Source organism: Pipistrellus kuhlii, unplaced genomic scaffold, assembly GCF_014108245.1.
Source record: "Pipistrellus kuhlii isolate mPipKuh1 unplaced genomic scaffold, mPipKuh1.p scaffold_m20_p_1, whole genome shotgun sequence".
NCBI lineage: Eukaryota > Metazoa > Chordata > Mammalia > Chiroptera > Vespertilionidae > Pipistrellus > Pipistrellus kuhlii.
This window is the reverse complement of record NW_023425404.1, coordinates 156,361,690-156,377,721: the sequence shown is the minus strand read 5'-3', so window position 1 is coordinate 156,377,721 and position 16,032 is coordinate 156,361,690. Positions and strand designations below refer to the sequence as shown.

General features: G+C 38.1%; 1 protein-coding gene across 2 annotated transcripts; it reads left to right on the top strand.

Moving 5' to 3' along the window:
• The first annotated feature begins 10,696 nt into the window (after positions 1-10,696).
• Positions 10,697-12,905, top strand: LOC118705356 (alveolar macrophage chemotactic factor-like). Of its 2 annotated transcripts, none has more exons than XM_045571751.1 (4): positions 10,697-10,942; positions 11,074-11,212; positions 11,326-11,409; positions 11,773-12,905. In XM_045571751.1, exons 1-4 carry the CDS (start codon positions 10,834-10,836, stop codon positions 11,789-11,791), a joined length of 351 nt encoding a protein of 116 aa, XP_045427707.1. In that variant the 5' UTR covers positions 10,697-10,833; the 3' UTR covers positions 11,792-12,905. The 2 variants fall into 2 exon arrangements, with proteins under 2 accessions (XP_045427707.1, XP_036269943.1); XM_036414050.2 differs by having other exon boundaries at positions 10,704-10,942; positions 11,080-11,212.
• The last annotated feature ends 3,127 nt before the right edge of the window (positions 12,906-16,032 follow it).

Sequence of the window (16,032 nt, the reverse complement as noted above, 5' to 3'; positions counted from 1 at the left end):
CTAGATTTTATTAGATCTCATTACATTTAAGTCAAAGTTAAAGAATTATTTGAGTCAATCATTGTAATCTCAGGACAAGCTTATACAATGGCATAATATTTGAAAAAATTGTATTTGCCTTCAATCTCCACACAACAGAATCAACAGATTCTACCCAATATAAACACTCTCAGGGAAGTGTTTAGACCTAACCTAAAATCTGCAAATCATCCATCCCCATTTAAATGAATACTATATATCACATGTGTTGAAAAATTATGTACTTTCTTCTGGTCTCATTAAAGATCTACCCTTAGCATCATTCAGCATATCATTCATTTAACATCAAGAAGTAATCATGACTATCTATTCACCTAAATTTTTGCTCTTCCTCTTTCTAAAATTTGCCATGTGGACAACCTATTTTTCAATGTCCCTTCTACATATAATTTCCTTAAAATAGAAAGTGAGATCCTTCTAGAGTAGGGGTGTCGAACTCAATCAGAGAAGGGGCCAAAATCTAAAATCCAGCCTAAATCGCGGGCCGAATGGTTTACTGAACAGTCATAAACTGTCATTGTGATGGAAACGCAGCAGCGTGCAGTGATGACAGCGCAGTACGGGCCACATTGCAAGGCCTGGAGGGACGGATTTGGCCCGTGGGCCTTGTGTTTGACACATGTGTTCTAGAGGGTCAATGATAGCCTGCAAAGGGAAGCCTGAATATGTACCACAGTGGAGATGAGTATAAGCTAAATGAAATTTTGCCTTATCCCAAGGCAGAAGAATGCTGACGCTGCTGCAAGCCTGTATACATTCACCTGAAGATTTATAATGTCCCTAACAATGCTGCCACTGGTTCTATTCCTTGATTTTGTTTGTGTGTTTGTTTTTGAGATTTAGCTAAGAGTTATGGCTGCCTACAAATATCTTGTTAGGGACAGAGATTATAGATAATCCATTTACTATGTAGCTAAAGAAATGGGAGAAATTTCAAAAGCTAAAAATAAAAGGAAGCATCCAAACTGGTCATTGATGAGCCCATACAATGTACTAGTCATTTAATATAGATCCATGTTCAACAAGACAGTCTTCAGTAAAAACCCAATATTTGTACCCTGAACAGTTAAAGAATTTGAGAACTCCTGAGTAAGCATAAAATAGTTGACTATGTCAAACGTCACCCTTAGTCATGAGATGGTGTGGTGTAATATCAATGCACAATGTATAGGAATAAGGAATGAAATGAGCTTAGTTGTCTATGTAATGAATTTTTTTTTGCCAGTGACAGCACTAAAGTTAACAAGTGTTGTTTTTTAATTTTTTTTTTTTTCAGAGCGGAAAGGAGAGGGAGAGAGATAGAAACATCAACGATGAGAGAGAATCATTGATAGGCTGCCTCTTGCACGCCCCAGGATGGAGCCTGCAAACCCAAGTATGTGTCCTTAACCAGAATCAAACCTGGGATCCTTCAGTCCACAGGCTGACACTCTATCCACGGAGCTAAACCAGCTAGGGCTCAAGTTAACAAGTTTTAATGCAAGGATAACAGACATTTCTCCTAGAAACGGGCAGAGATAGAAGAGACAAAAAGCTAAAAAGGACCCTAATTAAATAAATAAATAAAATGGACAAAAAAAGAGAGAAATCGTTGATGTCTATGTATACCCTCAAATGAGTGAATGAAATTAACTTTCTGAACCCATAAAGTTACTTTGTAAGACTCCCTGACACATCTTATTTAACTTTACTAACACACAATAATATTCTCAGTAATACTTTACACTATTTAGCTTTTTTACACTTTATAAAATCTTTTCTAGGTCTTCTTTCCTGGTTATGATGGAGCAACTGTTTTTAAACTTACCTTTATGGCAAAAGCAATTAGAAACTAAACAAAATATATTAAGTAATGGCTTTCAGGCATTGCACAATAGGCAACAAAAAAAAACATAGTCATTGAGAGAAGAAAAACATATGATGTGAGCCCCTTAATAATTCTGACATTCTGCCCTAGAGGATCTTTAACCTGCAAAGAGGAGGAACCCAAATAGAGCTCAAGCAGAATGGACTCTGAAGGAGCTGCAATGGTGGGATGGAGTATTCGCAGAGGGTGGGGGGTGGGGGTGGGGGGGGGAGAAGAGAACAGTATTTCATAGAATTCATGCAGTTTCCTGGCCAAAGACTGGGCTATTCAAGTACAGGGTGAGTTTCTGTGAAGCTTGGAAAATAAGGCCTATAGGTGACTGAGAGCTGGACAGTGATACCAAAGGTCATATAGTTCTGGCAATGTTACAGCTCAGGCACAAGAAGAGAAAAGAGACCTCGCTGAGTAGCTCCAGTACTCAGGTAAGATGTAAAAACCTGTTATGTATGCTCTATACATAAAGAACATAGCCTAGGATTAAATTCAAAACCAAGTAAAAAAAAAATAACTCATCCTTGTAAGGACCAAAAAAAAATCTACCAGAAATAGGATACTTTCAAGAACAAAAGTCACTGCCCTTTAATTTAAAAGAAACCATTATTCCAACTCCTGATAAGATTGTAATATACAATGTTATACATATAACTAAATATCACCACCCATATGAAAAAGTAGGAAAATGTAACTCAAAAGAGAAGAAAATAAGAGGACATTCAAATTAAACCCAGGTGAATCAGACGTTGGAATTGGCAGACAAAGATATTAGAGTACCTATTATCAATATTTTCAAGAATTTAAAGGATAATGTAATTATAATGAGTGAATAGATGAGTCATATTTAATAAGAAAATGGACATTTTAGAACATAAAAGCCCAACATTCAAAATGAAAAAAAAAATGCAATTCATGTAAAAGGTAGAACATCTGTACAAAACATTAAAAATATAATTAGAAAGCAGAAAACACTAGAGTAGGCTTATTAATGTTAGACAAAATGGACTTCAAGAAAAGTGGTTTCTACACAGAAATATCAGAAGTAAAGATGGACATTCTATAATGATAAAGGGTCAATTCATAAAAAAACATAACATTTCTAAATATGCATAACAATACAGCTTTAAATTATAGGAAACAAGACTGATCATGGGCATATCTTCCTTCACAGAGATTTTAATACCACTTAGTAATAGATAGAAGTAAAAAAAACTATCACTTAATAAAAGATGTTTTGAACAGCACTATCAACTAACATCCCCTGCTTAAATGGAAACATAACATTTATATACATTCTCACCATTTCAACCTTACATTATACTGGAAGCATTAACCAGTGGAATAAGACAAGAAAAAGAAATAAATATTGAAAAGATTTTTCAGATTAAATAATATTTTATGTATAAAACTGTAAAACAATCAACAAAATGAACCTATGGGATGGGAGAAAAGATTTGCAAACCAAATATCAGATAAGGAATTAACATTCAAAATATGTGAGGAATTCATACCAATTAGCAGCAAGCAAACAAACTGTCTGATTTAAAAATGGAAAGACGACGTGAATAAACTTTGCCCCCCAACATAAAAAACACATGCAAATGGTCAACAGGCCCATAAAAAAATGCTCAACATCACTAATCATCAGGGGAATGCAAGTTAAAACCACAATAAGATTTCACTGCACACCTATTAGAATGATTATTAAAAAGACAAGAGCAAACAACTGTTGGCAAGGATGTGGCAATAAGAGAACCCTTATATACTGTTGGTGGGAATGTAAATTCTTCTGCCAGTAAGGAAAACAGTATGAAATTTCCTCAAAAATACTCTATTATCTGAATGTGTCACAGTTTGTTTATTTATTCATTCATCTATTGAAGGACGTCTTGGCTGCTTCCAAGTTTGGGAAATTATAAACAAATCTGCTCTAAACAGAGTTTTGTGTAGATATAATTTCAGCTCCTTGAGATAAGCACCAAAAAGCATGGACTGTACGCTGAGTAGTTTTGTAAGGAACTGACAAACTGTCTTCTCAAAGGCTATACCATTTTGTGTTTCCAATAGCAATGTATGAGAATTCTTGTGGTTTTATATCCTCACCAGCATTTGGTCTTGTCAGTGTTGAGGATTTTGGTCATTCTAATAGATGCGCAGTGGTATCTCATTGTTTTAATTAGTATTTCCCTGATGACATATGATATGGAGAATCTTTCATATGCTTATTTGCCATCAATACATTTTCTTTGGTGAGGGTCTATTAAGTCTTTGTCTTATATTTTTAACCGGTCATTTATGTTCTTATGTTGATTTTTTTGGTATATTTTGGAATAACAGTATTTTATAAGGTATGTCTTTTGCAAATATTTTCTCCCACTGTGTGGCTTGACATTTTATTCTCTAGGCAGTGTCTTTTGCAAAACAGAATTGTAATGCTCATATTGTCCAAGCTTTTAAGTTCCTTCCTTCATGGATTTTACTAGTACTGCCTTTATCAAGTCATCATGGAAAGCTACTTGAATATATTTCATATACAGTTTTCACAACTTTCCTTTATTACGAAGAACTAACTTGTGCAAAATCTCATTGTAAGAGAACCAGCTTTGTACTATCTCTAATACATTAATTAGTCACTACTTTTCTATGACATAATCCTTTGTCTTAGCATTCACTTGTCTGGTTCATAAATTTAAATTAGGGGAAAATAAAAGCTGTCCCCATGGGACATTCTATTCCCAAAAAAATGACTTCCAGTTTGATATACTAATGCTGAATTTTTTGGAAATCGAAAGTATTCAAAGCAAAACATTGCATAAAGTGGTTTCGTCAATTTAGTCTCCTGGGAAAACCGTGCTTTAAAATTCCAACTAGCTGGCAAGGTAGTCATAGTCCAGCATCAACCATCATTTCTAGGATTTATGACTTTTAGTTTGGCATTGTAACACCTCTAATGACTGGGATCAGTGTAATAATTCCCAGGCCTTGCGAACATTTTTCAAAAATGCATAGAAGATACTAAGTGGAAATATTGTATATAGTCAGATCTATGAAAAAAATCAATGGCAAGCAATCAACTATAAAATATATTTTATTCCTATTTTTCTCTTTTGATCTTTGTCTTGTTAATATTGTTGTTTTTCTTGGTCCATTCAGGCTGATATACCATAGACCAGGTGGCTTATAAACAAGAAACATTTATTTCTCACAGTCTTGGACATTGGGAAGTCAAAGATCAAGGTGTTGGCAGATGAAGTGTCTAAGGAGAGCCCACTTCCTGATTCATAGATGGTGTGTTCTTGCCATGTCCCCACATGGTGAAAGGGGTGAGGGAGCTACATGGGCCTCTTTCATAAGACACTAATTCCATTTGTAGGGTGCACCTCCTACAATCACATGAGAGGTTAGGGATTCAACATGAGTTTTGAGGGTGCACAAATATTCAGACCATAGCACTGTTGTTACTGTTGTTAGTGATGGTGGTCAGGTGCGTACATTCGTGTGTACTAATTGTTTAGTGACAAGGGAAATATAAAAGACTTTGATTACCTAGAAAGTACAGAAATCATAAATAGAAATATATCACAATTACTCCCATAAAAACAGCAATCAATGAGGTTTTAATGTATGTTAAATGAGAATAAAGCTATTGTGAGTTCATGTAGAAATTGAGATTATTCTTTAAAATGGTATAAAATTTAATGATGTCAAAAGCAGTATAGTAAATGACCATTATTAAACATAGTATTAAAAGTATAATTTCCATAAAGGACCTCTTCAGTATCATACCAAGGACTTCTCAAAAATGTTATTTAAGAATAGTCACAGAGATATTAATTACAGCACAGGGGATATGGTCAATAATATTGTAGTAACTAACGAGGGAGTCAAGTGAGTATTTGAAATATCAGTGAGATCACTCTAAAGTAAATGTACAACTACTATGCTGTACATCTGAAGTTAGTACAGAATAATACTGAGTATAAACTGTACTTCAAAAATAAGAAGAAATCAACAAAGATTTCTTTTTACTTAGCCCAGACCAAATTTCTTCATTGCTGAAGAAAGCAATGAAAGCTTTCTATTTCTGAGAAACCCAAGGCTTTCTGAAACATTTAAAACTTTAGTGCCCATCTTTTTTTTTCTATGTATTATCCCTTGTCAACATCCCTTGGTTTCCCTTTAAATAGCTCTGCTTCCTAATGGTACTTGGTGCTGTCGTTCTTAACTGCAGGGAGTCTTAGATTATTCACCATCCTTGCTCAGCTGAATAAGACAGTGATCGTGATCTGCAAACTCATTAGTCAACAAAGCCAAATATCAACAGTACAAGGACTGAAATGTCTTTTGAGTCAATTTGTTTATACTTAAACTTCTTCTAATGCCACTTCTTCAAAATAGAGTCGCCTAGGCCATGATACTTTGTGGAAGAGCCTCACTCAAGTGGCCAAAGAGCCTCAGGTGGCTCGTGAGCCGCAGTTTGCCAACCATGGGAATAGGCTATACCTAACTACCTTAGGGTTACTTGCACCCTACCTCAGTTTGCACTCAATCAAGATTCATCCATTTACTTCCTTTTCAAACAGATTTATTCTGAAATGAGCAGGGGGGAAAAGATAATGGACAAAAGGAGGGAATACATTCCTGACATTTTACAGTAAATCTGGGCAATTTTGAAGCAAAATTATTACCTAATAATGTTGCCTATTCATTGGAATTCAAGCCCAATATGAAAGGAGACTACATTGCTAACACACAGTTAACCCATGAGTAAACAAATGTGTTTTTTCTTTTCTTTTCTTGTGCAAGCAAGTAATTCTATCTTCCACTTAAACTCTTGTGGATAAACTCTTAAGGCTGATATTTTGATAATGATATATCTACATCTTTAATTACTGCAATCATATAGCATTTCTTAAACATACTGTAAAAAGTATTAGACATAAAGGAAAATGGAAACTTAGAAAAATGTTTTAAAAGGCTGAGGCCATATACTGAACACATAAGTAAAGATCTCTCTGATTTGTTAGAAGAGACAAACTTAGAATAACATTTCCACACTGCTAACATTCAGGACAGTATAACTTAATCAGAATTTTCCCTGGTCATTTATTTTCACTAATCTCTAAGTCCCAGAAAATATGTAATTTGATTGATACTTTAGTTGTGTAATTTTTAATATTAAATTTCCTTCTGGTCTCTGAATATTTTTTTAATAGTTCAGATTTAAAGACTGAAAATATAATTTAAACTGGCCCTAAGAATAACCAGGAAACAATTTCCAACATAGGAGAAAACCAATGGGAGAGAATATAGTCCTATTCTTTCCTCCATGACTTTAAGATTCACTTGTAATTTAAAGAAACTGCAAGATAAAATCTTATCGTTATTCAACTGTTTATAGACTGCTCGCTATTGAACTTGAAATTCATCGGAGGTTATGGGAGAAATATAGGATACCACCACTGACTCTAAAGAGTCTATAGTTGGCTTGAGGGAAACAAAAGTGAAATTAAGTAACAATTTAATTTTCATTTTTTATATATATTTTGTTGATTTTTTTACAGAGAGGAAGGGGGAGAGACAGAGAGCTAGAAACGTCTATGAGAGAGAAACATCGACCACCCGCCTCCTGCACACCCCCCACCAGGGATGTGCCCGCAACCAACGTACATGCCCTTGACCGGAATCAAACCTGGGACCCTTCAGTCCACAGACCAATGCACTACCACTGAGCCAAACCGGCTTCGGCAAAATTAAGTAACAATTTAACTCTGCTTCATTAGATAGCTATTGCAAGTACATTCATGTTCAAAGATCAAAGGTAGAAGCAGTATATTTCATCTGGTTTTGTCAGAATAAAACTTCACAAAAAGGACAAGACTATGCACTATTCTGGAAGAGAGAGGTTTAAAAAGTAGGTAACAGTGTCAGGCTGGTTAACCTGAAAGACTTTTAGACTTTTGACATCATTTTGGCCTCAAAAGCCAAGAGTACAGAGACTGAGGATTTCAACAGCTTAAAATATGATAGTTGGGCAATACAACTAAAGTGGTTAATCAGATGCGTGGGGCCTTGGATGTTTTTCTGTGAAGAAAGTGGTTTGTAATCTGGAATTCATTAAAAATTTATTGTGGCAGATTCTCTTGTGACTTGACTTTCAGTCCTGGATTTTCTACTTCTTAACTCTTTCTCCGGCCTTCCTTTCCCTAGCTGCAAAATGAGGATGGGAGAATTTTTCTTATCTTCCAAAAAGCATCAATATGCGACTCAAAAGCAAATGAGCATGAAATGTTTTGGAAGCTGCAAAACATCAAGAATGTTTTAATTTGTATTACATAACTGTAGTGTTATGACTAAATTCTTAATGTTTTGACCAACAGTAATTCATTCCAGCTTCCCCAGATATCAGTGTCATATTATGGATCGTTTTGTTTTAGCGTGGTACAAAAAGATCACTGTGCCGTTCTTTATTACCTGGACACAGTGCAGGTAAGGCAACTGACTTCCCTTTAAATAGCTCTGCCTCCTAGTGGTACTTGGTGCTGTCATCCTTAACTGCAGGGAGTCTCAGATTATTCATAATCCTATCTGTCTTTGCATAAAACCCGTATCAGAGATGCCTAGACAAGAGCCAGGCATGGGCCATGGGCCAGAATGATTTCAGTGAGAACCCAGATTAAGTTACAGAGTGCTTCCTGATTAAATTGGGCAATCTAACAGCCCACTTCTGGTGGGGATTTTCTATTATCTGCTTGCCAGCTATAAAAAAAAAAATGTTTTCTTTATATGCTGCAAACAATGCATGTTAAGTTTGTGCAGAGTGGCAATGAGGTAAAGCATGAGAGCTATAAGAGTGTCAAGAGGAACTGGAAATAACTTCTCATGACCCTTCTGTGATCCTAACATTTAGTGCCAAAGCTAACTTATATGTTCACTTATATTTAAAATAGGTTATTTGGAACTCACCCAAACACACACACACACACACACACACACACACACACACACACATTAAGATTCAATAATCTATATCATCAAACTTTTTTTTTTTTTGCCTCACAAAGTCTTATTATACTGTGGTTTATTTCCTATGATTAGGTTGAATTTAATCATCCACGATTTTTAGTCACATTTTTGAGGTCTTGTCTTACCACATTAGTGAGGTTTAACTGTTGTCTGTAGATGCATCCTAATCTCTAAAAAGTCAATATAATAAAGTGGTAAGCTGTTTTTCCAGATTGCCACTCCCCAGAAGGATGAAGGATTGCATTAGCTGAGTCAGATATGATGCCGATTATGTCAGGAAGCTGTTCAGGAGAGACACCTTCCCATTCAGCTTCCCACAAAGCGAGACCAAACCTCTCAGCTTTCCTTGTCTGGAGAATTTCTTAAGTTTCCTTCCCGACTAGATGTCCTGAAGACCTATGTCACTTCCTCCTTGATCAGCAGTGGAGGTCATGTCCTGCCAAGGAAGATGAGTAGAAGAGTTGAATAAGGTCACCAGGGACAAGGGAAAGAATTTTGTTCCATGACTGGTTTCTGATGCCATTATATTCACTGGCTGCCTTTGCTGAACTACTGTGAAGACAAGGATCTTGAGAACAATCCAAGAGAATATATCCAGTAAGACTTTCATGAGAAAGCCAGCGTGCTATTCAATATCATAGCCATGCATGCCATGGGTTTAGAACTGTCAAGGACTAGGCCATCAAACCTCTAGTGTTCCATCTACTTCCACAGATAACAGAGAGAGTGTGGTGAGGCAGAGAAATTGGGATGTTAGCTTACCCCTCAGATTTAGGGATTTACTCCAGACCAGATCAGGCATGCTGAAACGGCCATAGTCACCCTACTGATCATGAAAGTCAGATTGTTCCAGAAGTTTGTGTGTCTGAATCACCTTCCCCTTTCATGAACTCGTTTGAGTGAAGCCAGAGTGGGTGCTGTCTTGCTGCCAAATTGATTCAAATCCCTTGACCAAACTTCATAATGAGCCCCACAAACCCATCAGCATCCCACAGCTTCTCCAAACTGGGTCAATGGCTGAGGAGCCATCGCTAGAGCAGGCTGTGTCTCCCTGGCCTTGCTGTCACCCTCACACACCTCTTCCTACTCCAGACCAAGAACATACCTCTCCCAACTCACCAGTGTATACTGAACTGCAGAGAGCAAGGTATCATCTGACAGGGCAATATGCTTGCTAAACTTCAAGTATAAGGTTTCCAGTAAGCAGACTTGATTTGCCAGCCTATTCTTGCCACGGGGTTTAAGTGGGAGTACAGTCACTTGAACCGTATTATTTTGCCTTCTAACGCTGGCTGAAGTTCAAAGAAAATAAACTAAGAACCCAAGCATGGCTCACCCGCGAGGAGGGGAGGTGGAGCTCTCAGTGCTGCGCAGTTCTGATCCGGGCTTACAGGTCTTGATAACGCATTCGAGTTAGGGAGGAGGATGCATTTTTCTAAAGTCAAACCTCCTGCTACTTTGGTTCCAGTCCCCCTCTTCACATGGGGATGAGGTGCACCTCCTAGGGGGCTCTGCTCCCCAGAAGCTGGTCTTCGCCAGCCCTGGCTGACCCCACAGATGAAATCTCCGCGCGATTGCCCCTCTGCTGCAGCTCCATTCACGCGGGGCCACGTTACCACATGCTCCACGGATGGGGTGCGCGCAGCTCCTCCCTGTGACCCCCCTGCCCAGCTCTCACTGCCCATTTCCTCCCCCAAACCTCTTAACCCCACCCCCACCCCCTCAGCCCAGGGATTTTCCCCAAGCATCCCAAAGCTTTGAGTTTCCTGCCCAGAGGAGGGTGCGAATGCCAGTATAAAGGATGCGCTGGGCTTGGGGACACCACAGTGCAGCTGGAGTTTCAAGTCCCTGCACTTCCCTCCTCCTTTGCAGAATCCGCGCCCTCTCGCCGCTGCCTCCTCGCCGCTATGAGTCTCCTGCCAAGCCCAGCCGCCCGCCTCCCTGGCCCATTCGGATTGCTGCTCCCGCTGCTCCCGCTGCTGCTGCTGCTGACGCTGCCAGCGCCACTGGCCAGCGGTGAGTGCCCACATCCAGGGGCGCACGGGGCAGAGCGATGCGCCCAGCCTCTGCTGCAGCGGCTTCAGCATGGGGAGCACAGGGAGTTGTTTTCTCAGCAACCTGCCCCCTTAACGGAGTCTCTCTTTCTGCCCCAGCTGGTCCTCCCAGGGCCGTCGTGAATGAGCTGCGCTGTGTGTGTTTAACCCTCATCCACAAGATTCATCCCAAAATGATCAGCCACCTGGAGGTGTCCGCCGCAGGTCCAGGGTGCCCCAATGTGGAAATTATGTAAGTCTTAGTGCACTGCGGTGTCCACTGTGACCTTGGCCTGGGTCTTCAGCTCCTGTGGCTCATGGATGCATCCCCCCCTCTTCATTTTTTTTTCTCCTTTTTTTCTTCAGAGCCACCTTGGTGAAGGGGAGCAAAGTCTGTCTGGACCCAGAAGCCCCTGTGGTCAAGAAAATCATCCAGAAAATCTTGAACAGGTACCTGTGGCTTTAATCTTCATGGTTTTTAATTTTCTCTTGGAGTGTGTAGCCTGTTCAAGGTCCTTATTCTATGCATAGGTTTGGCTACCACATCCCAGACCATTCTTTAAAAGGTTGTTCAGGAGAAAAGGGAAAGTTGTTCCAGAATGTTCAGGGAGAATCTTTATCACCAGTCTTCCGTGTAATCACCCAAGTGGTCGCCCAGAACTCTTGACTATGATGCATATATTTTGTTAGCTTAGACCTTAAGTCCACCCTTAGCTCTTTATTGATCTTAAGTTCTGTGTTTTGAAAACTAGTTGGAGTACACCAGAGTGTGGAAATTTGGTTAAATTGATACTTTTTTTTTTTCCTCAACAGTGGAAAGCAGAAAAATTAAGAGAAAGGACCGTGCTTTGGAAAACTGGCTAGTTCTTCAGCGGAGCAGTTTTTCGGGGACCTCTGGACCCAGTGAAGCCAAAAAGCAAGGGCTAATTTTCTCCAGTGAGTGAGGTTTTCTCATGAATCCCCCACTTGAAGAGATGGATGGGACGAGAGACCTATGTTTATCCTTGCAGCTTTCTCTCATCTTATGAAGTATTTTACATAGTATTTACTGCTATATATTTTGCTGCTATTTTATCTTCTATGCTATTGAAATATTTGTTAATTGACTAAATAGTGAATCCAGAATCACTGGTTGTTACTCTTTCAAGGTGACCGGCTTATTTCTAGGATATGTTCCTTAGAACATGATTGAAAAGGCTGCAGATTTAAAGGTGAATGATCTTTCTTTAGAATGCTATACATGAAGATATTCTGTAATCCCCAGTCTTCTCATGAAATTGTAACTATTTAGTATTAATTCTTGAAATTAGAGAATTTCCTTACTCTTTACCCTGGGATCCTATTTCAATTATATTGCACTAGAAAGCTGGGCACATAATACAGCCATCAGTGTAGAATATATTTCCTTATTTAGAATTTTGAAATTTTTAAATTCTATAAGGAGTAATGTATTATTTTCCTATAACTTTAGACATATTATGTCTTCTTGGTATGGCATAATGTCATGACTTACTCATTGAGCTTTGTCTTTTATATTGTATTTATTAACTATTTTATTATGAGTACTATAATTTTAATCACTAAATACAATAGTTGCTTTGGATGAAGAAGCTAGGAAATAGGTAAATTCCTTATTGCTAGTTTCTTTATGAATATGTTATTTTAGTATTTTTAAGAATAAGGAAAACAATAATCTGGACTCAGAAATTTTTGAAAATATATCTGAGCTATTTGAATATAAACTCATAATTTAGTTTTCAAAAAATATACAGCACTGCTAAGATTTATAGATGCTTATGTTGTATCTTTTAAGGGTTGACAATTTTGTTATAAAGAATTATAGATGCATCACATTTACTATGTTAAAATTGTACTTTTTAACTGTGTGTGTCATTGTTTTATAGAACCTTTTTTATTCTTTGGAAAAATAAAAGATTTAAAAATTTACTCATTTTGTTTCTTTTTTCTTATATTGTTATAATATTTGTATTTTTCTTTAATTCTACCTTATTTTGAAAATTATGCTGCTTTCTGGCTATCAGAAAGAACCCTTATTTCCCAATGCCACTGCATTTGTTTTGCCTTTCCAGTTATCCCTTCACAGTACCATAGCCTCTTGGTTCTTTAGAAAACACAAGTTTCGTTACTTTAAATCCTCAACTGGCTTCCTATTTCCTAGGCATAAAATAAAAGTTTACATGAAGGCAAATTATGTTCATTCTCATCCAACTTCTGGTTACTCCTTCAGCTTCACTTTGCAGTCAAGTGTTTGCTTCTTTCCTGAATCCGTGCTTTTGCATTTGCTAGGGCTCCAACCAGAAGTAGCTTTCATCGTCTGCCTCTAGGAGGAAGCTTATTCATCCTTCTGCACTTGGCTCAAGCATTACCTCCTTCACAAGTTTTCCTTGACACTCCCAGCAGAATTCACAGTTTCTATTTTGATGTTTCCATAGCATCTTTTAGGTATTTGAATTTATTTGAAGAGTAAATATTGCATTGCTTTCACTTGTTTAGAAGTTCCTTTACCCTACCGCTTTCTTACCCCTCAGATTTAAGGGCTCCCAGAACATCAACCATATTTCATTTCCCTCTGCATCTCCCATACCTGACACAGATTGGTTTCATGAATTAATAAGTTATCCAGAACCTTGGGTTGCCACTATCCTAAAATCAATTACCTGGATCATGCTAAATGTTACATAAATTTAATTCCTTTACCCTCTCTTCTCCTTCTAGTCTATAAGCAGTCCAACAAGACCTTAGCACATGCAGCCGCTCAACATAGAACACCTACCTGTCCCTTTTACCTGGCTAACTCCCACTCTTCCTTTGAGGGCAGTTCACCTGTCATTTAGGACCTCTGTGACCCTTTCCCTCACCACAAATGCCCTTTTTACATTCTCTCATAAAAAAATTGTTCTTTTCTTTTATAACATTCTGTCACCAACATGACTATAGAGCCAATGGAGACTATATATGTGGTCATTCATTTAGTGTCTATTCCAACTTCACTATAAGCTCCATCAGGTCAAAGACAATGTTCATCATGTTTATCTTAGTTCTTAGGGCAGTGACTAGCTCATAGTAGGTGCTTAGACAGATGTACTGTCTAGGATAAATAAGTCTCATTGTCTTTCTAATATTAAAATGGAAATTTTATGTAAATAGCTCATTCTCAGGAAAAGCACAAAAACAACAAAGAAGGACTAATCCAATTAGTATGCCGATATCCACCTTCCAATTAAAGTAATATAATGTATATGCTTATATTGGCATGTATTTGTATATATTAGTATATGCTAATATGTCACTAGCATATTAAACTATATGTAACCTGTTATTCTACACCTTTTTATCTTCTTATACATAAAATATCAATTAAATTAATATACTTTCCTTTATTATTTATTAGCATATACACTGAGTGACCAAATTATTATTATTTCTGAATGCATAATAATCTGGCCACTCAGTGTATATCCTATATAATAAAAGGCTAATATGAAAATTGTCCCCTCGAGCAGGAGTTTGACCAGCAGGCAGGCCAACCAACCACCTGTGTCCTCTCCCTCTGGCCAGACTGGCCTGACCCCACCCATGCATGAATTCATGTACCAGCCCTCTAATATATAGATATAGATATAGATGATATAGATATAGATATAGATATAGATATAGATATAGATATAGATATAGATATAGATATAGATAGATATACTGAGTGGCCAGATTATTATGCATTCAGAGATCATAATAATCTGGCCACTCAGTGTATATATACTAGAGGCTCAGTGCATGAAATTTATACACTGGGGGAGGAGACTATCCCTCAGCCCAGCCTGCACCCTCTCCAATCTGTGACCCTTTGGGAGATGTCTGATTGCCAAACAGGCAGTTGGACATCCCTCTCACAATCCAGGACTGCTGGCTCCCAACCATTAGCCTGCCTGCCAGCCTGATCAATGCCTAACTGCTCCCCTATCAGCACAATTGCCCCCAACTGCCGTCCCCTGCAGGCCTGGCCACCCCTAACTATCCTCCCCTGCTGGCTTGGTCACATTCAACTGCCCACCCCTGTAGGCCTGCTCCCCCCCAACTGTCCTCCCCTGCTGGCCTGGTCACCCCTAACTGTCCTCCCCTGCTGGCCTGGTCACCCCTAACTGCCCTTCCCTGCTGGCCTGGTCACCCATAACAGCTCTCTACTGTAGGCTTGCCCCCCCACCCTAGAAACTGCCCTCTTCTGCAGGCCTGGTCCCCCCAATTGCCCTCCCTCCCCTACAGGTCTGGTCCCCCCCAACTGCCCTCCCCTGCTGGTCTAGTTGCCCCCAGCTCTCCTTCCCTGCTGGCCTGATCACCCACAACTACCCTCCCCTGCTGGCCATCTTGTGGTGGCCATATTTGACCATATGGGGGTGGCCATCTTGTGTGAGGGTGAAAGGGTCAATTTGCATATTACATCTTTATTATATAGAATATATAACATACACAGAGAGAAAGAAGCATATATATATATATATATATATATATATATATATATATATATGGAAAAACCTAAAGTATATTCAAAGAGATAGGTTTACTGACAATTTTTTCAGCAATATATAAAGCATAAAATATTTCAAATTTTAAATATATATATTAAACTTCTGAGGTCTCTCTTAGTTATCTTAAAAATTCTCTTTTTTTGTTTGAACCAATGAATTATACTCTACTGATAGAGAAACAGCAAAAAAACAAACAAAAAAACCCCAAATTATTATAAATATTTAAACTGTAATTTTCAGTATTTTAAAATATTTGTGATTTTGTATATCAGTCCCAACATACTCATCAAATAAGTGCCTGGTCATAATGAAAGCATATTAAACTCCCTTTAGTTGAGATGGATGAAATATATATTTTTCAAAGTAATAAATATTACTGGTTTACTTTTCTTTATTATTATTCAGATCTTTATTTTTCCTAAAAGTAAGATTTATAAGTTTAGTTTGTTTATAAACCATACTAAAGGCCCGGTGCATGAATTCAAGCACAGCTGAGGTCCCTAGGCCTGGCCAAGCATCTGCATGGAAG